The sequence below is a fragment of the Pongo abelii genome, chromosome 8 (genome assembly GCF_028885655.2).
Source record: "Pongo abelii isolate AG06213 chromosome 8, NHGRI_mPonAbe1-v2.0_pri, whole genome shotgun sequence".
Taxonomy (NCBI): Eukaryota; Metazoa; Chordata; class Mammalia; order Primates; family Hominidae; genus Pongo; species Pongo abelii.
Window position 1 is genome coordinate 19,602,211 of NC_071993.2, and position 24,126 is coordinate 19,626,336.

Sequence of the window (24,126 nt, forward strand, 5' to 3'; positions counted from 1 at the left end):
AAACATTATTAAAAGAAGAATGTTAGACGAACTACATTTAGCAGAGTTTATTTGCACAGTGAGTAATTCATGAATTGGGCAACACTCAGAACCAAAAGTGGTTCAGAGAGCTCCACCTTTCAGTGTGAGCAACAAGCTTTTATGAGCCAAAAACAGAAGCAAAGTAGAGAAATTATCTGATTGACTATAGCTAGGCATCTGCCTCATTTGGGCATGGTGCGATGAGCTGGCTGCCCATGATTGGCTGAAATTTATCTGTTTGTTATACTCCTAAATTTGGTTTTGGTTTATTTCCGTACTAAGTTAGGTTGCAGTTGGTCATCTAGGAACTCAAAGTACAAAGAGGACTTCAGGAATGGCCTCTTGCTTATTTACTTTGACAATTCCCTTTTCTGGTCAGTCTCTCAATCTTGAGAAATTGATACAAACCTTGGGCATTGATGCTACTGTTTGTCACCATCATAGTGGACATTTTTGGTCTCAGTATGGAACTCACAAGGTACAGCATTGAGTCAGCTGAATGATTATGTTCTCTTTGTGTTTTTGTTGTTCATACCAAAGTGAGACCATTTGATACACAGTGAATGGCTATACACAAGCATTTAAGACTCTTGAGAGAATAGAGTGTACCAGGGAGACTACTATGATGACTATCAGAAGGATAATACCAAGACACTGAAGTTTACTCCATAGCAGGAGCCCTATGAACCAAATAAATTAAAATCACATAAATCAAAAAATAAACCAGAAGTGGAATCTACTTGTTTTAACCAAATAGCTTGTTTGTTGAATTCTTGCAAATTAGTTTCTATACCAGATGTATGTATCCGTGTGCAGCAAGAGGTGTTAGCTATTGCAGATACTCCCCGCTGTTCAGCCAACAGGTTGTCCAAAGCGATCTTGCTATCTAAAACAACCTTATCAAGAGAATTTAAAGAAATGTACTGGACAGCCATAGCCTTTGCAGTATAGTCAGCTATATCAGTTAATATTTGAGACCGATTTCTAACCATAACTTTATTATATTTATGCCAAGCCAGGAAAGGAGCGTTCTATCCAAAGATGCTCATTTACAGCTAGAAAAAATCTTATTTATTTTACAGTGAAAATTGAATTGTATAGATCAATGATCAGTTTCCAGTTGATTACGGAGTGAGTGGTGCCGTTAAAATACCTAACCCACATTGGCCACTTTTTGAGACATGGAGTTGCTATGCACACGGCTGATCTTTAAATTCTCTACAAATAAAAATATATCTTCAAGGGCCACAACAGACAGTTCCCTTTAAGATGTCTTGCGATTTAAGGGTCACTGGTAGGAAAGTACTAAAATTTATCCAAGGGTTTATTATCAAATCATAGCATGGTTAGAGCCCATCAACGATTAGGGTTATCTATTTGTCTACAAAATGCCAAACTATCTTTTGTTGTTCCTATTCAATTTCTGGCGTAATTAACTGCAAAACCCTCACTATATGTTTTGTCTACTGTTAGCTTTAAACAAGGAATATGAATATGTAAATCTAAAGGTCTAACCCTATAGAAGAACCAAATCTGCAATACGAGAAAGTGGTCACGTTTGGAATATCAGTAAATTTTGTTTTAGGGTGAACTAGAGGATCTCCAAGATCATGTAGGGATATTGGTTTAACATGACATAGTCAACATTCAGTTAGGTTTTCTACCGAAGTTATCAACTATGAAATCTTGATTTTGGCATTATGTTACCATTTGTAAACCAAAAAGAAACACAGAGAAAAAATAAAAAAGACAAAGTTTTCACAATGAGAGAGGGGAGAAGTTTTGATCTTTGTTTTTGGGAAAGTTGGCCACATCTAGGATGTCATCTTCTGAACAGAAATCTCCTTGGTCAGTTTTGCCTTGAGGTCTCCAAAAGATGTGCAGTCTTGGAGGAGTCCTCTTGAGTTGAGAGATATGGAGCCAAGACTGAAGTTTATAAAGTTTTGCTGCAGTATGATTGCTTAAAAGAGCTTGGTAGCTTTCCCTCCAGTGGGGCTAAGGGGCAGTCTTTCTCTAATGTCATTTCCAAAAGAGCCATTCTCTGTGTCCTAGATCATGAAAAATGTGGTTATCATCAATTGGTGGGTCACAAAGGGCTTTTTTTACATGGTAAACATATACTCTGGCATAATACATTAAAGCTTGGCAATATTTAATCATTTATAAGAACAGGAGATACAGGCAGCTCTATTATTATGGGCAAAGGCTTCAGTGACTATTTTATAAGATTTCATAATTGGTGTTTTCCAGGGAGAATAGATATTATTGCCATCAAGGACAGCAGTAACACATTTGCCCAAGGCAATCCAGTCTATTCAGTTAGCTTTGCATAATGCCATTGTGTTTGTAATATCTTATTTAACTGTTTGATGATCTGCCCGGTGAAATGAGTGCCTCCATCACTGGAAATTTCTTCAAGAATACCCCATAAAAGAAAAACATTTATAATAACCTCTTAGTTACTGTCATAGCATTGGCTTTCCTATACAGGAAAGCTTCTGTCTAACCAGGAAACATACAAACTACAAGAACACATTGATATCCCACTGAAGGTGGCAATTGAGTTAAATCCATTTGTAAAAGTTTAAAAGATTTATTGGTAGAAATGCAACACCTAAAGATTTGATTGTCTTCCCAGAATTATGGGTTTGACAAACCAAAAAATGTTTACAAACCATTTAACAATTTTAGACTAATCACTCCAAGATTTTTTTTCATAATTTAAGTCATTTTGAAATTTCCATAATGATTCGTGGAGTGCATAGTTTTAAATAATGGAAGATTTAAGGACTCAGGAAGGACCAAGTGGTCATCTGGGTCCTCCATGGGTGTACAATTAACATTGAATTTACTTTATTTTAAATAACACATTTGTTCTTCATTTCAGGTGTATAGCACTGTTTATTAAATAGGTTGCTAGAGATAATTTGACTTGGGTCAATCTTACTGTGTTCACTTAAATTGCATATATGATATGGTTTGTATGTTTGTCCCCTCCAAATCTCATGTTAACAGGCAATCCCCAGTGTTGGAGATGGGACCTAGTGAGCGGTGTTTGGGTCATAAGGATGGATTCCTTATGAACGGCATGGTGCTCCACCTCTGGTAATGAGTCCACATGAGAACTCATTGTTAAAATGTGTGTGGGACCTCCCCCTTCACTCTCTTGCTTCCTTTCTCACTATGTGATACAGCAGGTCCCCTTTTTCCTTCTGTCCTGACTATAAGCTTCCTGAGGCCTCACCAGAAGCCAAGCAGATACTGGTGCCATGCTTATACAGCCTGCAGAACCATGAGCCAAATAAATCTCTTTTTTTTTCTTATAAATTATCCAACCTAAGGTACTCCTTTATAGCAATGCAAAATTAACTAACACAGTATCTTAACAATTTCAGTATTGGCTGACTTACCACGAAAATCTGCAACAGCATTTTCTTGGCATTCAATTAATTCTTGTTCTACTTGATATTGGGTTAGCAATTTAGGTGCCAATCAGTTTCTTCATTAAAATTCTGAGAATTCTTACCTAGTCAAATGATGGGATCTTAAAGTTACCAGAAACCTGTACTTGTTAGAGTCCTTTCTGTGAATCCCCTCAAAGACAAAATATTTTAGGCTTACAGCTGTTTGTAATAGCTTTCAGGAACGTAACAGAATAAAACAATTAACTATCTACAGATGACAAGACTTAAAATGGCCATGGCTTAAAGATCTTATTACAGTTTATTATAGTGCAACTGGCAAGAAAATTTTGTTTTTGCAACATAAAATAATTTAAGGTAATAACTAGAATTATGACTGACAGCATTATACTAGAACTATCAGTTTCCTTGGAATTTTATATAATTTCTCAAACACATATTAATAACATATCATACAATATAACTGAAATAAGGTTTAGTGTCACTTATTATTTAACAATGTTTCCCATGCCATTTAACATGTTAGATAAGCCTAATTAGTTTTACACCTCTCTTTTAATAAAGAGAAAGAAAAAAATTCTTTTGAGATATTTCTATGGCCTGTAGGAAAACTCCCTAAGTTAGTTCAAAGTCAAAAGATCCTAATTTAGACTTTGATTTTGGGAAGTTGTGAAAAATAAGAGGTTTTAAATACTTGATTAAAATGGGATTACAGGGCACTGTGAAACAATGCTTACTCATTTAACTAGAGTGATAATTAAAATATTTAAAGACAAATACAGAAAGGTACATAGTTACAGGAAAGAAAAACCTTAGTTCATTTAATAAACAGAACTCACTTTTCTTAAGAAATGAAAGATCCCATACAGACTGCATGAAGCGTAGGAAATTATCTTGATAAAACACAGAATATTTGTTTCCTAGGTCAATTATCTTAAAGGAAAGCCGTTCACAATTTTCTACTAAAAGCAGACCAATACTCCAAGACAACCTTGTTGTTTTAACATAGAGGATCAAATTCTTGTTTTGTATCAGTGTACTTTTGATATAAATGCTTATTTTTCTGGAAGACTTAAAAATAATTCTCTTCTAATTGCAGCCAGTTTGATCACACATAAAATGTCTGTCCATTCCATCTACAATACCCTTACGTCCATTCAGTTTTTGCTTTATACTTTTTTCTTTTTCCCATTTTGAAACAGCCATTTCTTATGCTTTAGGACAAAAAAAAATCTTTTTTACTTAACAAACAACAAAAACACAACTTTATACTTTATAGCTTTTCTTACCAAAAGCATAGCTTACCATCTTTATATACTTGGATTTAGAATGGTTTTTCTCATTATTTCTAGTAATTTTAGTTACATGTATGAATTCAAATAATGAACTCTTAGTGACCTTAATTTACAGGGAACACTAGGAAGCAAGCAACTGAGGTATGTTACACCAGCTTCCTGTAGATTGGCAAATCTATGAATCATAATTTCTAGAAACATGTACTTTTTCGTAGTACACTTTTTTTGGTATGACACGGAACATGTGTACTAACAGTTTAAACCACCTTTAGTCCTGTAATGAGAAACTATAAAAGAGGCAAAATTTTATCTCTGTCCTTACAAAGTTTTTTTTTAGTAGGTCACTTTAAATGGTTGTTTGTACAGATTTCCCTTAGCCTCAACTTTCTCTTTATTTTTATTTTTATTTTATTTTTTTGAGACAGAGTCTCGCTCTGTTGCCCAGGCTGGAGCACAGTGGCCCGATCTCGGCTCGCTGCAAGCTCTGCCTCCTGGGTTCACGTCATTCTCCTGCCTCAGCCTCCCGAGTAGCTGGGACTACAGGCACCCGCCACAACGCCTGGCTAATTTTTTTTTTTTTTTTTGCATTTTTAGTAGAGATGGGTTTTTTTGTATTTTTAGTAGAGATGTGGTTTCACCATGTTAGCCAGGATGGTCTCAATCTCCTGACCTCGTGATCTGCCCACCTTGGCCTCCCAAAGAGATGGGATTACAGGCGTGAGCTACCGTGCACGGCCAACTTTCTTTTCTTGCTGATAACAACGTTAAAACAGCTAGTATAAGGACATCATTCACATGGGAATTTTAGATTACTTACATCTATTTAATTCACTTGTTTTTATGATTATGCTTGGATTGCTTATGAAGATGAGACATTAAACAACTAGCTGTCATCTTAACTTATTTTCCTTGCTGACAAATTTTGTAATATAGTGATAACATAAGCTTGTTTTACTAATAAACCTAGGCAGAAAAAGTTGTGCATCTGAATTATATCTAATGTTGAGAAATCTGGAGATGTACCTGCTTTAATCAAACTCACACACTTTAATTAGCTTTTATTTACCAAAGAGTATCCCAGATTATGTAAATTTGAAAATAATTTGTGTTAGTTTCTATCTTAGAGTTTAAGGAATATCTAATTTACGCAAGTGCTCATTTTTTTAAGCCAATGTAACAGAACTCTTTTACAATTTAATTTTGGCAGTCCTGTAAGGTGGTAGAAAAATACCACACATACATAACATATAGACAATTAGACAAAAATATATAGACAGAAACATTTCTTATAGGTTTTATTTGAAAAATTTAAACCATGTTTCAAGTACAATAATATGAAACTCACTAATTTATTAAAGATCTAGAGTAAAATTCTTTTTCTTGTCCGTGGAACAAGATTGTTTTCCTAGATGACTAAATATTCTACTAATATTTGTGGGGAAACTTTTAAGATTTTTTCATTTGTTCAATTTTCAAATATCTTCTCCTCCTCCTCCTGCTCCTCCTCTTCCTCCTCCTCCTCTTCCTCTTCCTACTCTTCTTCCTCCTACTACTCTTCTTCCTCCTCCTCATCTCCTCCCTCCCTTCCTCCCTCCCTCCCATGCTTACCTCCCTCCCTCACTTGCTTACCTCCCTCCCTCACTTGCTTACCTCCCTCCCTCCCTTGCTTACCTCCCTCCCTCTTCCTTCTTCCTTGTTCTTTCTCTTCTCCTTCCCCTTCTTCTCCTCCCTCTTCTCCTCCTTCTCCTTCATCATTATCATTTTCTCTATACTTGCATTTTAAAATGATATCTATGAGGTCCTACAGAAGACAGGGTTAAATTTTTACATCTTAAAGTCACAGAGCTTAAACTTCAGGCTTAAATACTGTAGTCTGCCTAAACCAAGAAAGAACGGCATAGTTAAAAGCCCAGTTAAGACAAGATGGCCATGACAAGCACTTAAAACAAAAGTAAGGCTTTTTATGTCATCAGGGGTTTGAGATGAGGGGTTTTTGTTGACCAAGTAATTCCCCTGGTTGAAGCAGGATTGAATAGAAAAAACAGAACTAATTCTAACAAACGTTTTTCTGAAAATGATCCAAATATCAATTGGATAGATTAAGACTGTAGACTTTTGGGGGCATGACTTAAAACTCCCACCATAGAAATATGCTTTTTTATCTGAGGGATTGGTTGGTTATCATCCTGGGAGTCAAGCCCTTAAGTACTTTCTCCAGTAGGGAAGCATTCCAGGCCAATGTGAGTGCATTCATCAGATGGCTGGTGAAAACACGGGCAATTTCTTTTCCAATAGCCTGGCTATTTACAATAAAGGCAGAAATCTCAGGGCACGAGGTTCTAGTTTGAAATATCTCAGTTTGGGTTTTAAAATACACACAAGGAGGACCTCTTAGTCCCATAGATACAAAGACATGCATCACACCTGTTCTAAAGAGTTTTCTCGCTGTAGCCAATGTAACTCTAAGTTACCTTTGATAAAGTTCACCCATTTCTGTAGAAAAACACAGATTCTAGGTCCATAGTTCTTATATATGAAATCAGCTGGTGTTCCAGATGGGGGAGTTCTAGATACCTTGGATACAGATGACCTACAATTTTATGTAGTAACCTTACCTATTGGATCCAGTCCAGTTTTGTTATGAAGTTCAGTATGAGCCTGGGCACAGTCATATCGAATAATTGTTCAAATAAAATCAGGAAGCTCAAAACACAAATTCAAGGAGCTCAAATCTAAGAGAGAACTCACCCACAGCCTTCACTTGTTGCAAGAGAGCAGTGGACATAATGGACTCGGCAAGTACCTTTGCTTGGTCACTTGGTGCTTCTGAGGGTCATAGGAGGTTTCCTCCACATCCCACTTCTGACACCAAACAGTTAATTTAGACAAATTAAATTTAGCAGAGTTTATTTCTGCAGATATGATTTATAAATCAGGTAGCACTCAGAACCAGAAAAGTTTCAGAGAGCTCTGCCTGAGTTTGAGCAAGTTTTTATGAGCCAAACACAGAAGCACTTTAGGGAATCCCCTGATTGGCCATACTGCTAGGCATCTGCTTTATTTCGGAATGTTGTGATTAGTTGCCTGCCTGTGACTGGCTGAAACACAGCTGCTTATGATTAGCTGAAGCTCTGTTGTTTGTTATACTCCTAAGTTTTATTATAGTTTGTGTACATACTAAGTTAGGTTGTAGTTTGTTTTGCAGAAACTCAAAGAGACAACCTCAGACTAGTGGCCTCCTGCTAATTTAATTTAACAACATTAACATGGCAATCTGAATATATCAGCAATTTCAATATCCATAAATAACTGTCTTCTGAATTATTGTGCAGATGTTATCATTTCTGTTTTCTAATTTCCATAGAGAAAAACAATGACATTCTTAATTTTGTATTTTCTTTATCTTTTATATGTTTTTCTTTTTCTTATATAATGTCAAAGTTGATGTTTTATTATTTTTTGAAATTACAGAGTCTCTACTGACCTGTGAGATAGTATTTATGATAGTGTGATAACATCTCTATAATGACATATGTTGCCTTCATAATTAATTATACAAAATCATCCAGATCTCTATTTCCAAATTTTGTATTGTTACAGGCTCTGCATTTTCAGGTAATGGTGTGAACATTTTTTTTTCATAAATGCTAAAATGCAATTATCTTTGTCAGCAGAAAGGTACTTTTCTTAATAAAATGTTTAGTTGTTTCACTAACAATCATGTTCTGAAACTTCCTAAATAGAACAAACTTTGACTTACTACGTAATTGGTTTCAATTTTAGTGGCAATTGCCATTCATAAATCACTCACAACCACAGTGACAATTATGACCATCAGCACTGCCAGTGCAACACTAGTCATAAAGTTGATTTGCTTTAGATGTTTTGCTTTTACAATGAATTGGACAGCATTATCCCTATAATGCCGTTTGGTGTATGTAATGCAGGATCTCACTTTTAAATGATGTATGAATGTATCTCAGGTTATTTTAAAAGCTTTCTCTCTTTTTGTCTCTTTTCTTTGACTTGCCCTAGAAATATCCCTTTCATGTTTACCATTACTTTAAAAAAGTATATACTTTTTCTAATTTTCTTTCATTGTCAAAATTTTTCTTCAGCATAGTAAAGTTTTGCATAATAGCATTTATCTACACTATGAATATCAGTTTTTTTCTCATTTTCTTCTATTGTTGCCTCCTACTTTTTCTTTTCCTTTGACTTTTCTCCTATTATGCCACCAAAACATATAAGCATGAGGTGAAAGGAGATTTTTATCAAGGAGAATGACAAACTATTAGTATAAAATGAACAGTTATTAATATTACTAATATTTCCTGTACTCATTATATACTTTGAAAAATCTTTAGTATCATCTTTTAAAAATAATTTGGTTCTAGGCTGGGCACAGAGGCTTACACCTGTAATCCTAGCACTTTGGGAGGCCATCGCAGGAGGCAGGAGGACTCCTTGAGCCCAGGAATTTGAGACCAGCCTGGGAGACATAGTGAGACCCTGTTCCTACAATTTTTTTTATAAGGTAGCCAGGTGTGTGCCTGTAGTCCTAGCTACTCGGGAAGCTGAAGTGAGAAGATTGCTTGAGCACAGGAGGTTGAAGCTGCGATGAACTGTTATCACGCCACTGCAATGTAGCCAGGGAAACAGAGCTAGGTGCCTTCTCAAACAACAACAAAAACCTGGTTCTGATATTTTCTAAATATTATATTTGTTCAATGATTAAGTAAATACTTTAGTTTGGAACGAAAGACTATAAAACGGTCTACTTTCATACAAAGCAAATGAAGAGGGGTTCTTACAGTTGCTATTGTTTACCTCTTTTTAAAGGAATAACCTATAACTAAAGGTAGATCATTGTTATGTCCACCTAAATAGAACATGTCTTGTTGTCAAAACTGATGTGACCCTTTGTAGCTACTATTCACTGAGTGTCAATCACCGTGCACCTGGCTCTGAACAGGCTTTTCCATTTAATCCTCACAACAACCTTGAGTCTTTCACAGAAGAGGAAATTGATGCACAAAGAGGGTTACTAACTTTCCCCCAACTACACAGAAGGCACTTGTTGAACTTAGCATTGAAACTCGTGTGCGCCTAAAGCAAAAGGCTATATTTGTAACCACTGTCCTTTAATGTGGATTTCTCAAAGCATTCCAAAATGTATAAAACCGATGACATAAAAATGGTAATTGATGGTTTGTTTTCTAAAAAAAAAAATGCTGCAATTGATATCATCTTTGTCATTGCATTTTGTCTACCAAATGGCTCAAAACAAGTAAGTATGTTTTTTCTATCCTCCTTAATTACTCTGGTTGCTGTTTTCTTCCTACATATCAGTATCATTTCTACTTTCTCCTTGTCTTATTTAACTTTTTAGAAATACAAGTATTCTACTCCAAACATACAATACCATCAAAAAAGAAATCCAGGTGACTTTGTTGGCTGATAAGCCTCAGAATGTGTCTTGCAGATTTAGTTTTCTTAAAAGTTTTCTGTGAAAAGGAATAAATGATAGACATTGTTTGCTTGTTAACCACAATTAGAATAAAAATGTTTCTCTATGAAACCATAGTGAGTGTTTAGATTAGGGTCCTTCCTGTTTCTTTTATTTTTTTCTGAGACAGGTTTTTTACCTTAGTGATGTTTAGACAACAAAAACAAACACTGATTATCTATAGCTGCTCTATATTTCTTCAGCTATTCACCCCATCAAACAAACAGTAATTTTCATTTTGCTGCCAAAAAGCAATGTTGGTGTGAAAATATGAACCCCTTCTATTCATCCACATGTACCATCTGAATCAGATACCCAATCAAATATTCTTTCCTTTACTTTGGTGTATTTGTCTACACTTATTTAAAATATTTCCAAGAATACTTAACAACTGTTTCAAGCACGACCCAAATGATGCTTGCTTGCTTGCATTTTTTGTTTATGTGAATGGTATTATCTGTGAGATGATACTGAGTGAAAAACATGTGAATGAATCAGTTCATTTGGAATCTTGGAGGGCATGATTAAACTCTGAATATGTAATCTGAAAACTTTTCAGAATAATTATTTCATCATTTTATAAGCATCTAGACACCGTAATTTCTCTAAAAATAATCTCCTAAATATGTATTTATTTACAGACTGTATTTCCCAGTAAAATAATGAACTGCTTAATCATTTCTATCTTTCCAAAATCTTGCTTCCTTGAATTTATTTCCTTTAGTGTCTTTAAACTGTCATTCAATCACTGCATCATACTGTTTGTCTTCAAGCATCACAGTTCTCTCTGACCTTAACCAAAATAAGATAAAATGAAATACACTTAGTCTAGATTCTCTTCTAATGATTATTGTTTTCGATATTAATATATATTAAATAACCATTCCTCATGCACTTTGTATCCTCCCCCTCACTATCCACACCTTCCTTGGTGCCCTTCAATCTGTCTTCTGCAAAATATTATTTCTGTAACTAATAATTGTTGATCACTCATTCTTGGTCATTGATCTAGATAGTGTAAAGATAGTATTTTACAAACTGCAGTCTCTGTCCTCTTGAATATATTCTAGTTCTCTTCAAGGACTTTTATGATTTTTTAAATTGTAACAACCTGATTCTTGCTATTGTATGTATTTAATACCACTGATCTATCACTTATTTCCACATTTGAGTTCCATACTGTCATTTGCACACTAGGTAATTGTTAGTATCTCCAAGTCACATTTTCAAACATAAACTTGCCTTCCTTGCAGAAAGCCTCTTCTTCTCATGACCCTAGTATTTCTGTTATTGTCATCATCATTGTTAACACCGTTAATTCTTTCTCAATTTCAAATTCTGTCAGCTCTCTTTCTCAGTTGAGTATATGTTTTCATATCTTTGCATTTTCACATCTGTCATCCATACTCACTTCTGGGCTGTTGTAGATAAGACCACTCATTTACAATGCAACTATTCTGAACGAGGCCACTCTTCACATTGATGCAAGATTAATATTTATAATTGGTGACTCCTGGTCCTCCAAATAATCAGAGGCTCTTCATTGCCTTTCAGTTTAGCATCAAGGACTCTCTGCATTCTTCTACAAATTGTATTTTTCATTTTAATTCTTACGTTCTTCTTCTACAAACTGAGTTCTTGCACCTCAAAAGTTCTTTGGGTTTTATTAATATCAACACTTCATTGTACCATTGTTTTGGTGTGATTTGTTATTTTTGGCTGATAGTAGACACTATATACTGGGTAAAAGGAACTGAGATTAAAAGGCCATTAGTGTGAGGTTTTTAATGTTTATCTGACTAGGACTAAGATTGTATTTACTGTTTGTTATAGCTGTAGGTGTCAGAAGGTAACATTTCCTCTGGTATCCTTGTCTTTGTCTTCCTTATGATAGTTGAATTTCCTTAGAAGCTTCTTCTTAAATAAGAACTGCAGGATGGCCTGTCTTTCAGTGGTAGTACCCCATTAGGACACACTTTTGTGAAGTTTTTCCTCCTCCACCAAATTTAAGCCATCTTTTATTTGTTGAACTATATAGCATTTATGATCTACATCAATATTTGGTACTATATGCTCCGAATAATCCAAATGAGCTGTAAATTATTATTATCCCCATTTGATAGATGATAAATATGAGACATAGTAGGGATTAAGAAATTTTCCCAAAGTCACAAAGCTTATAAGTATCAGTATTTGGCTTTTAACTCAGGCAGTTTGACTCAGAGCTTGTCTTTAAAACAATACATATTATTAGCTTGTAAGATTCTTTTGGATTTGCTTCGCATTTTATCAGTCTTATCTTGCACATCATTCTACATCCAAATGAAAGACATGCTACCTTCTCTATAGTAGTTATTCAATCAATAACTTGCAATTAATTGTCTAATTTCCACTGGTAGAATCATCTTTATATCTATTCTCTAAATTTCCCAGGAGAGTAGCACTAATTTGCAACTATGTTCTAAGTACTTTACATGTAGTAGATCATTTATCTTTTACCACAACCCCATGAGGCTGAAGTATGTACTATAATTATCTCTTATTGCTTCTGAGTCCTAGAGAATTTAAGTAGGTTGCCCAAGGTCACATACCTAATAAGCGGTAGAGTCAGGATGCAAATCAAAGTCTAGAGCTCCAGTGCCTTCAGACTTAACCAGTGGACAATCCTGCCTACAGTTCTGCCGATTACATATTCATTAAAATAATGTGATAATATATTTCTCAGTTTCAATGAAAATAACTGTTCTTCTGTTCTTACTTGCTTTCCACACTCCTCCAGGTAAAATAGATCTGAAATTTAAATGAAGTCAAAGCTCGTTTATAATAGTGACCACTTATCATTTTACCTAAGTAAAAGCATCTATCATTTATTAGTTTTGCCTGCCTGCATGACCATGAAACAAATTTTACTTGTAATCTCATTTGGAAAACAAAGTTACGGAAATGTTATTAAGTTAATTCATGTTTCCAAAGGCATCTTGACAAATAAGTGACTCATAAAGAGGTTTTTCAGGGTTCTTTGAATATGAGGATGCAGAGATTCAGAATCTCTTGTCTCTAGCTGTAACTTATAGGAAATGGCAACAAATTTCACTTATATATCATCTTCCTGTGATTGAGGTATTCTTGCTGCTAAGCATATTAGGATCTTTAAAAATAAGATGACTCTACCTTGTGTTGGCATGCCACAACCAGAAGCTTCATTTTTGTATCAGATTAATGCATACTGCGGGGGGTGCATGGGGGGAGTTTATAATATTGATTTTGATGACAGTTAATAGCATTAAAATGAGACATTCTGGTAAAAAAGTGTTTTTATTTAAAGTGCCAATAATTAGTCTCAAAAGAGATTAATGCCTAAAGCATAACTTATTGGAACAAAATATCATTTATGACATTTAAAGGAAATAGTCATTGTATCACTCTTTAAAAAGCAAATCAAAATAATGTAATAACAGACATTTTTATCAAATGCTATGAGAAAAATTCATTTGCCTCCAGAAACACTGCGTCTGTGTTTTCCATTCTGACAACTTTGAGGAAACTTGGTCTCTCGCTGGCCATAGTTACATTTCACAGCCTTTAAAAATTGCAGATGTGAGCAGGGTGCAGTTACTCACGCCTGTAATTCCGGCACTTTGGGAGGCCAAGGTGGTGGATCACCTGAGGTCAGGAGTTCGAGATCAGCCTGGCCAACATGGTGAAACCCTGTCTCTACTAAAAATACAAAAAATTAGCTGGGCGTGATGGTGCGTGCCTGTAGTCCCAGCTATTTGGGAGGCTGAGGCACGAGAATCACTTGAACCCGAGAGGCGGAGGTTGCAGTGAGCCAAGATTGTGCCACTGCACTGCAGCCTGGGAGACAGAGTGAGAAAAAAATAATTGCAGATGTACGTTGGAAATCTGCGGGAAGAAAATAAAAGCACAAAAAGAGATTGAGAGCGTTTCACCTGATAGTCATCAGACACCCTTCTATTGAGAGTGAGAGACAGGCAGAAATTATGGAGGATGCAGAGGCAGACTGAATAAATCTGACTCTGAAGAATGGAGCTTTTGCTATTTTGAAAGAGGCATAATGCACAGCATTTTTAAAAACTATTAGCCAGCTTTATTTTATGAATGGGAAAATAAGAAAAAAAAGTCTAAAATTGAGTCTTAATTTAAAGCAGGGATTGAATTCAGATCACTTGAAGTGAGAAATTGTCTTTTATTATTTTTCCTTAGTACAGTAAGTATGATTCTTCTTAGGGCACTGAAGCTGCCAAAGCATACCTTCCCTTTATTTTATTTTTTTAATTTTATTACTATTACTATTATTATTTTGAGATGGAGTTTTGCTCTTGTCATCCAGGCTGAAGTGTAATGGCATAATCTCGGCTCACTGCAACCTCCCGCCTCCTAGGTTCAAGCGATTCTCCTGCCTCGGCCTCCCAAGTAGCTGGGATTACAGGCATGCACCACTATGCCCAGCTAATTTTTTTTTTTTTTTCAGTAGAGACAGGGTTTCCCTATGTTGGTCAGGCTGGTCTCGAACTCCTGACCCTAGGTGATCTGACCTTCTGGGCCTCCCAAAGTGCTGAGATTACAGGCGTGAGCCACCGAGCCCGGCTAGCTTTCCTTTAGAAGTATCAACTTTTTTTTTTAACAGAAAAATGTAAAATTGATTACCTTATAGTAGAATGACTCAATGAAACAGTTTTAAAATCTCAAGAGTGTAGCTAATCACATCTAAAAGACAAATTAGAATTTTTAACCCTCTGCTGACATCAATGTGAAAAAATGTCCATGAAGCATAGTGATCGATTCTGAATTTGGATAGTATATATTTGGCATTCTGATATTAAGTAACTATTGTGATTTGAGGATAGTACACTTTGATGCTGAATTTATACTATTGTATTTGACATTAAGCAGCTACAATTTTCAAAAATATGTGCAATTCTTTTAAAGAGGTTTTAAGGTAAAAGTTGAATATTAATTGGAAATCTCTATTCATTGCCTAACTGTAGCTGATTAAGATGCAAAATATAAAATCTGTGCCCCAGGAATCTTAAGAACTTACAATCATAAACTTATACAAGCAAAAGTGAAGTATTAAATGAAAAGTGTCCAGAAAATATTTGGTGTCAGTTTGGGAGAGGCAAAATGCAGATATATTTAATGAATACAATAATCCAGAACACTACACCTGGTAGTATTTAATTAAAGTGTAATCGACTTTACAAAATTAATTGAATGCATTCTGATCTGAATATATGAGAGTTAAGTAGCTTTTGAAATGGCAAGTAGTAAGCTGTAGAACAGTCCAAAATCAAACAAATAAACGAAAATTCTGCTTCTATAAATAGCTGTCCTGTGAATGTTGTTGATCTTTTCATAGAGTCATATAAATAAAGCGAGTTGGTTTAATGATTTACCATTAAATTCTAAATATGTTGTGGAAGTTCAGACATTTAAGCTTTATTATCTGCTTTAATAAATTCTGAACTTTGTGCAAGAGGCTACATTGACCTTCCCCAAGGATTTTGGTAGATATAAATAGGTAGGTCTCAATGAAGCAACTGAAAGTTTGTAAATGTTTGAAAGTGGGTCTAGTCTGAGCTTGCTAGATAAAGAATGAGTCTATTTCTGAAAGTATAATTCAATGTAAGGTGTTATAACATTGAGATACAGTACATAGTTTCTGGATAATTCATGTATTTCTATTAATAATTTCAAGAGGCTAAGCAACTTTCATCTTTATGATTCTCCAAAAATATATATATATATGGCATCACAAAAGTTCGTCCCTCTTATAAGGTCAAACTTAGATATGCTAGAGTTTCAGAATTAAAAATTGCCAAAGATTAAATTTGCAATGGTGTCTTCTAAATTTCCAGGTACATTTTTGCATTCTTAAATTTTAAAATGAATACCTTGGCATGCATTAATACTTTGGCCAAGATTCAGTTTTCTGACTTTTGTGTTAGACTGCACAATTTTGTAAGACCAAAATTGAGTATGCAAATTTGAAGATGTTAAGTGGGGATATACTTTGATAACTCAGCCCAGAGTCCCTTAATTAATAATTGGAATGGTTAGCTTTGATATTGGGCCTTACATGACATTGATTGTCCTGTGCCAAAATAAATATGCTGCAGTGAAATGGTGGATTATCATTCCTAGTGAATTAATTTTCTTTACATTGCATTTCATGATGTAGCCCTAAAATGCAAACATTAGATTATATAACATTTCTTTTTACGAAGTCATATCTTTGCTAAGCTGGTTTTAGTAGTTGCTGTCACAAAAGTGACATTTACTGGGGAAAATGTGGAATAGGAAAAGAAGGTGATGTTCAGTCTGATTTCAAGGTTTGGGAATTTGTGTAGGGCCCAAAAGACACATACCCCATTAGAAAATAACTGTGGCTATTTAAGAAAGAAATAATACATATGTTATTGTTTCCACCTGTGTGCAGTAATTTTCCAAGTACCTGCGATGTTGTTAGAATATTTTTCAAGTACTTGAAATGTTGTTACGTACCAGGCTGGAAGAAATATCTCAATTTTGTTTTTTACTTTTCTTTATTAGTAAATTACTGAGACTCTAAAGATGTGACTTGAGTTACTTTAGGAGCCTGTAAGTTATTACAAAGAATGGAGCATTTGGTTTGACTTAATTCAGGTTGCTGTGGAAACTTAAAATTGGCCTTTTATAATTAAATATTGGAGTAAAAGTATTGAAAAGAAATATCTGAATTAGTGAAGTTTCAATGTATGTATGCAATTGGAGGAATAAATTTACATAAATACAAGATTTTAAATCAGAATTCAATTCCTAACTTGGCAAAATTGGTTAAATTTGTGTCAGTGAACCTAATTACTAATTTACCTACTGCTTTAAATATTTGGCTTTCAACATCAGGTTGACACTACAACATGGAAAAAGAAATATTTAAAGTCTGAATTAAATAGGATCTGCTTCTGAGATGGAAGTACATGAGTTATCATTATATACGTTATAGTATTTGAGAACTGAACTATAAAATAAAAATAACTTATACAAACATATTAGTTATTTAACTATTTGGGACAAAGTCAAGGCTATTTATTCACATCCAATATAGGATGAATATATTCCATACTTTCAATTAAGCCCTACTGTACATGAAAAGTTATTATAGCTCATTGGATTATACCATATTTTTCTTACTGAAGATGATGTTTTAAAGTTGGTCTGATAAAGTGCAGTCTAAATGCATTAGAAATTCTCAAGTGTGTAAAAGGCAACAGAATGTGGAGAAATCCAGATGTTCTTATTTAATTAAAAATACCATGGATTTAAAGAAAGTACGTTTTTAATGAATAAGCCACCGTTAATAGCAGGTTTGACAGATGCTGTATATTGGCTTTGCATGCCACCTATGTTGTGATTTTCCAAATAAGGAAACAAACAAGCAGTATTTTTGGAACAAAATGTAAAACTTAGAAAACTTTTTTTTCTGTGGCTAAATTAAGTACTGTGTTCAGTTTTCCTAACTCAATATTTGGTGGTACATACAATATATTTCAAAGGACAATGAGGATAGAAAACAGCTTACCGATGCTACAGGAACAGTCCAAGTTGCTTTCATGTGTAATCTTTTCTACTGAAAATTTTGCTGCAATAATTCTCAGACAAAGTTCCCTGCTTATCTCACTGACATAAAATTAGGCCGGGCATGGTGGTTCACGCCTGTAATCCCAGCACTTTGGGAAGCCGAGGTGGGCAAATCACAAGGTCAGGAGATCGAGACCATCCTGGTGAAACCCCATCTCTACCAAAAATACAAAAATTAGCTGGGCTTGGTGGCACACACCTGTAGTCCCATCTATTTGGGAGGCTGAGGCAGGAGAATTGCTTGAACCCTGGGGGCAGAGGTTGCAGTGAGCCAAGATCGTGCCACTGCACTCCAGCCTGGCGACAGAGCAAGACTCCATCTCTAAATAAATAAATAAATAAATAAATAAATAAATAAATATTTTATTGAGATTTTCTTATTTTGGCAGCCTTTATAAAGGGGTATTGTTGAAAAGAGATATTTTCAGTAAAATAGCTTTTTTTAAAAAAAATAGATGCAAGTTATTTGCATCTTCCAGTCCAGCGTGTAAGGAGCTTGGAAGGCATCATTCCTATCATCATAGAAGGAAATGTGAACCAACTGAAAATCAACAATTCTTTTTAGATTCATTAGAGAACTGAAGTCACAGGCAAACCACTACCCCCAACATTGGACAGACAGACAGCCAGACACAGAGTATCGCAACTTACCTGGGCAAGTAGCCCATGAACGGGAACTCTTCAGGGACAAGTACTGGTGGAGGAATCCTAACTGTAACTGACAGATTGCTGCTGCCTCAATGTGGACAAGTCTGAGAGATAATAATGTCATGAGGACCCAGCCCTTGGTAGCCCAAACACTTTGGTGAATGTCCCTTCAGGAGCCCTTCCACATTCTCACAGCAAAGATGAAAGAAAAATCCCTTCAGTTTTCAGCAGGGAAAAGGGGGAAAGTAGCCATTTTGAAATATTCCTAGAGCATTCTATTCTTAACAAAGCCTGCCTTCAAGAAAACTATTTTACCAGAACCTAACCAACCTAGGGGAATAGAAATACCCAATTATGTTGTAAGAAGTGGGAGGGAATAGTTGAAAATACTCTGTTTTATAGTACTTGTACTACCCATGAAATGGGTTAGTTATGTTGTTATGTAAGTTGCTTATAAAATGGTATGATGATATTTGACAGAGGATTTGGTTTGGTAGTTATAATGTATATTGCAAATTCAAAGTCAGTCCCTAAAAAAAGAATGTAAAAACAGAAGATGTAAAATTGATATGTTAAGAGAGGATAAAAACAGAATCGTGAAATTTTCAATTAAAATACCAGAGAAGACAGAAAAAAACAGGAGAGTGGGGGAAAAAAAACAAAGGTTAAGAATCTAAGATTATTGAATACAAAACGAAGACAAATATAGTAGATGTTATAAATATTAGTCCAACTATATGAATAATTACTTTAAGTGCTAATCATCTAAATTCACCTATTTGTCAAAATAGATGCAAACACAAGACCCAACTGTGTATTGTCAGTAAGAAACCTACATTTAATATAAACACACAGATTAAAAGTAAAGGCATAGAGAAACATATACCATGCTAACATTAATCAAAAGAATGTAGAAATTTAGATAAAGATGACTTTGGAGCAAGGAAGATTACAGGAACAAAAAGAAACATTACATAACATTATGTAGTAATAATTAGATCATTACTCCAAGAAGACAAAACATAGAATATGTTCTATGTGCGTGGATAGGAAGACAATATTTTGTAGACAGTTGTTCCCAACATGGTGTATAAATTCAATGCAATTCCAATCCCAAGTTATTTTGTAGATATTAACAAACCGATTCTAAAGATTGCATGGAAAGTCAAAAGACTCACAATAGCCAAAACAATATTTAATTAATAAGAATGTATCAATATTGGCTCATTAATAGTAACTAATGTACCACACTAGTGCAAAAGGTTAATAATACACAAATGGTCTGTGGGAGAGTTATGATTACACAAGAAACTCTCTACTATCTTCTCAACTTCCTTTAAACCTAAAGTTGCTCTAAAAAACTGTGTATTCATTTTCGTCATCTTCTATATTTTGAAGGACATTGTTGAAATGTCCTTCAAAAAAATGAAAAGACAAAAAGCCAGGCCATTAGTTGGTATGACATGGTTCTCTAATTCTCCTTTGCAGTATATTCTAGCCACTTCAATTTTCAATTGTATTCAGTTTCAATTGTATTCAAGGGTATAGCACATGAGTATTCCTTGCACCGAAGAATTAAATGCTGGGAGATAAAGGTAAACTAATACATACCCTGATGATATGAAGGGTACTCAATTGACCTGACAACAAGTTTTTAAAAAGAAAGTCTTCAAAAGAGAAGCCTGTTGGACCACTAACTCACAAGTAATGCTTTAAAAATATATGTCTGAATAACAATACTAAAATACCACAGGAAATCAAGAATACTTTTAATTATAAAATATTTTAATAGCCTAAATTTGGAACTAAAATAAATATTTAACTGAAGGAAAAAATACACACTCATACACATAGATAATATATAAATATATATAGAAAATATTTTAATATATTATATATTAAAGATATATATGATCAAATTATATATTAATATATGATAAATATATTTAATTATATATTATGTATTATAAATATATAAATATAGATGTGTGTGTAAATACATATAGCGTGAATTAAAAAATATATGTGTATTTTTTCTTTAAGTATTTATTTGTAGTCCCATTCAAGACTATTAATATATTTTCTACATATTTATATATTATATATAATATATGATGTATAATTAGACTATATAATAATATATCTATATAATATATATTATATAATATATAATAATATATCTATATAATATATATTATATAATATATAATAATATATCTATATTATATATTATATAAATATATTATAAATATACACAGGAAACTACTGTCCTCTCAATATAATATTATAAATATTATATATAATATATATTTATATAATATGTAATATATAATTATAATATATATCATATAATATATTTATATATAAATATATTAATAGTTTTGAATGGGACTACAAATAAATATTTAACTTAAGGAAAAAATACACACACATATATATATATTTTATATTTACCTACCCACAAAGGGGAATGGTAGCTACGATGAATTTCTGACAATGGCAACAGAAAAAAATCCAACTGTGATTAAATGCAGAAATCTTTCCCATACTAATGCATTTGAGAAGAAAAGAAATAGTGTATTACTCAGAAAAAGCTGTTGTAATGACTCTCAGAATCACATTTCACTTTGCGGTTATAGCCAGTCACTACTACCCCGGCTGGTGTGGGAATCAGAGCAACTGAAAATAAGATACACTCCCTATCAGTCCCCAGTACCTACTCTGTATTTGCTGTATGCACAGCATACAGAGTATTTTATTTCTGGAATCTGACAGGTTTAAGCAAATTAGGAGAATAAGAATACATCTTCATATTCAAAACCAATATTTGATTACTTTATGAGTCACTGGCTCAAGGAAATTTTGTGAATCACATGATCATAGTGACACTTTTCTGGCTCAGAAGAATTAAATGTTATTGATATATGACTCCCAAAATGAAAATGAGTTCTGTTTGATTGTGTGTATGTATAAGGATAAAAAGATATCTGTTAATGGTTTAAACGCGTTCTGACTCATGCGATATTATAATTGCACTGAAGAAAATTGTGTTAATCTATTTCAAGGTAGTGGTCAGCACTTCCTGTACGTCAACTCATCTGGCTCCAAGGAAGGATCCATTGCCAGAATTACTACCTCCAAATCCTTCCCAGCAAGCCTTGGAATGTGTACTGTTCGATTCTGGTTCTACATGATCGATCCCAGGAGTATGGGAATATTAAAGGTAAAAAAGGAAGCCAGAGATTTACGATCATTGAAATATGCATGACATGTTTAAACATTGTCTTCCCTTGTCTTATTTGTATTTTTGTTGGTCACATTACCAGTGCTGATGCCATTAATTTCTCATTTCTTTCTGGGGCAATGGGACTTTGGCAAGCTGTGCTGTCATTCATCTTAATCTCATTCAAGATTTATCTCACTGACGGCTGCCACCTGAACTCAATTATGTCACATGCGATTTAAAAGATTATCTGGAGATAAAAGAGTTTGGGCAGATTCCACATGTATTTTCTATTAGCAGCTTAGCTAGGGACAGTAAAGAAATGTGATGTGATGCATAATGGTGAAGAAGATAATTTTCTACCCAAAATTCAGTAAAGGAAAAGCAAATTTAAGACTTTAAGTATATATCAGCTCACAGTAAAATCAACACGCATGCTCTATTTTTAACTAGTTTAAAGCAATAATCTGTACCAAATGCAGATACCTGTAATGAAACAAGTTGCTGCACTTATACTTTTCATTGTATCAATGAGTTTTTCAATCATCATGAACCAATTTTAAGATCTTGGTTTCTAATTAAATGATTACGTATCAGCACACCACACCCAGTGTTATTAACTTACAATTATCCAATGATGTTTTTTGAATAAACACAAATGGGATTTTTGTCTTTATATCAAATATGGTCCTGTGTAAATAATAGCAGGTCTTATGAAGTTCTGCCTTATATTTACGTGTATTATAAATACTCTATGGTATCAATTTTAATTCTCACCTTCACCTGATGAGGTAAGTATATTTTCCCCAAGTTTACAACAAAGAAACTGAGACTCAAAAAGCCTTAGTAACTTTTTCAACATTTCACAGTGAAAATTCTGATTTCAAAAATCGGATATCTTTTTTTTGGTAGGGAGGAGGGACAGACAGAGTCTTGCTCTATCGCCCCACCTGAAGTGCAGTGGTGCGATCTCAGTTCACTGGAACCTCCGCCTCCCAGATTCAAGTGATTTTCCTGCCTCAGCCGCCTGAGTAGCTGGGATTACAGGCATGCATCACCAAGCCCAGCTAATTTTTTGTAGTTTTAGTAGAGATGGGGTTTCACCATGTTGGCCAGGCTGGTCTCAAACTCCTGACCTCATGATCCACCCACCTCAGCCTCCCAGGGTGCTGGGATTACAGGCCTGAGCCACCAAGCCCCTCCTCTCAAAAATATGATATCTATTACCCAGTTTTGTTTCTCAGATTCTCTGTGGTCAACCAAAGAAGTCAGAAGAGAAACGTGGGAAAATGAGAGAAAGTAAAAAGGTCTTATCAATTCTAGACATCGACAGAAATTGAAACTCTTAAGTAAAAATCTAAACATGCAAAGAAAGTTGAGAATTTATCCTGACTCTATGAGAATGTCTGTTTTTTCAAAGGAAGCCAGTAAAACAACAGAGAAAGAGGTTCATTTTTAGCAGTTTGGGAGCACACGAATAAATGCAAAGCATGTAAAAATTTTAAATTATTTTTCATAGTTTTTACATCTAATCGATGAATATTCAATAGATTAGCCTATTGCTTATGCTAAATTTTATCCAGTGTAATTTTTCAAGAAACTCCACAACAACACCTTATTTCTACTGACATTATTAAACACAGATTGCTGTAATTGAAGAGGACACTAGTCTACAGTTCCTCATCGAAGCAAGTATCAATGGAAAGGCCACCAGACCTTTTCATATAATACATGCAGATTTCGGTCACTTTCTAAGAAATTGTTGCTTCCTCAATTCAAAAAGACCACCCATGTGTTCTTTAGCTGCTCACCAGCTGGGCCTTCAGTTCCTTAGTCATCCAGTTAAGTGGCCCTCTGTGTTTAGCCATGTTTCTGTAAATAGCCTTTGAAATAGAAATATTGACCTCACGTCTGATTTCTGATACCTGACTTTGGTGCTTACTGGTTTTTCTAACCAGAAAGCAGCAGTTAAGTATAACGATGCTTTTCTACTCTGGGAAGTTTTCAGAGAGGTCTACTAGAAAGAATAGTGGCAGGAAATTGATAATCAGCATGATATTGATTTTTCTGTAGCAACGGTCTTGGTGGGTGTATTAGGTCATTCTTGCATTGCTGTAAAGAAATACCTGAGACTGGTAATTTATAAAGGAAATAGGTTTAATTGGCTCACAGTTCTGCAGGCTGTATGGGAAGCATGGCATCGGCCATCTGCTCAGCTTCTGATGAGGCCTCAAGAAGCATTCAAGTATGGCGGAATGCAAAGTGGGAGCTGTCACAGGGTGAAAGCAGAGGCAAGAGAGGGAGATGCTAACCCTTTTAAAGGACCAGATATCATGAGAACTCACTCCCTATCATGAAGACAGCATC

General features: G+C 34.5%; 1 protein-coding gene and 1 long non-coding RNA gene across 2 annotated transcripts in view; one reads left to right on the plus strand and one right to left on the minus strand.

Moving 5' to 3' along the window:
* The window catches only part of MALRD1 (MAM and LDL receptor class A domain containing 1), a 678,818-nt gene that overhangs the window by 460,951 nt on the left and 193,741 nt on the right, over positions 1 to 24,126 (plus strand). The window contains exon 32 of the mRNA XM_024253733.2: positions 21,602 to 21,759. Within this exon, the coding sequence (XP_024109501.2) occupies positions 21,602 to 21,759 (158 nt within the window). The remainder of the gene's footprint in view (positions 1 to 21,601; positions 21,760 to 24,126) is intronic.
* On the minus strand, positions 1,749 to 18,746 carry LOC129048186 (uncharacterized). Its single transcript, XR_008510306.2, has 5 exons — positions 18,540 to 18,746; positions 12,839 to 13,037; positions 10,164 to 10,245; positions 3,432 to 3,547; positions 1,749 to 2,069 (listed from the first exon to the last, which is right to left on the minus strand). It is a non-coding gene; the product is annotated as an uncharacterized LOC129048186 (long non-coding RNA).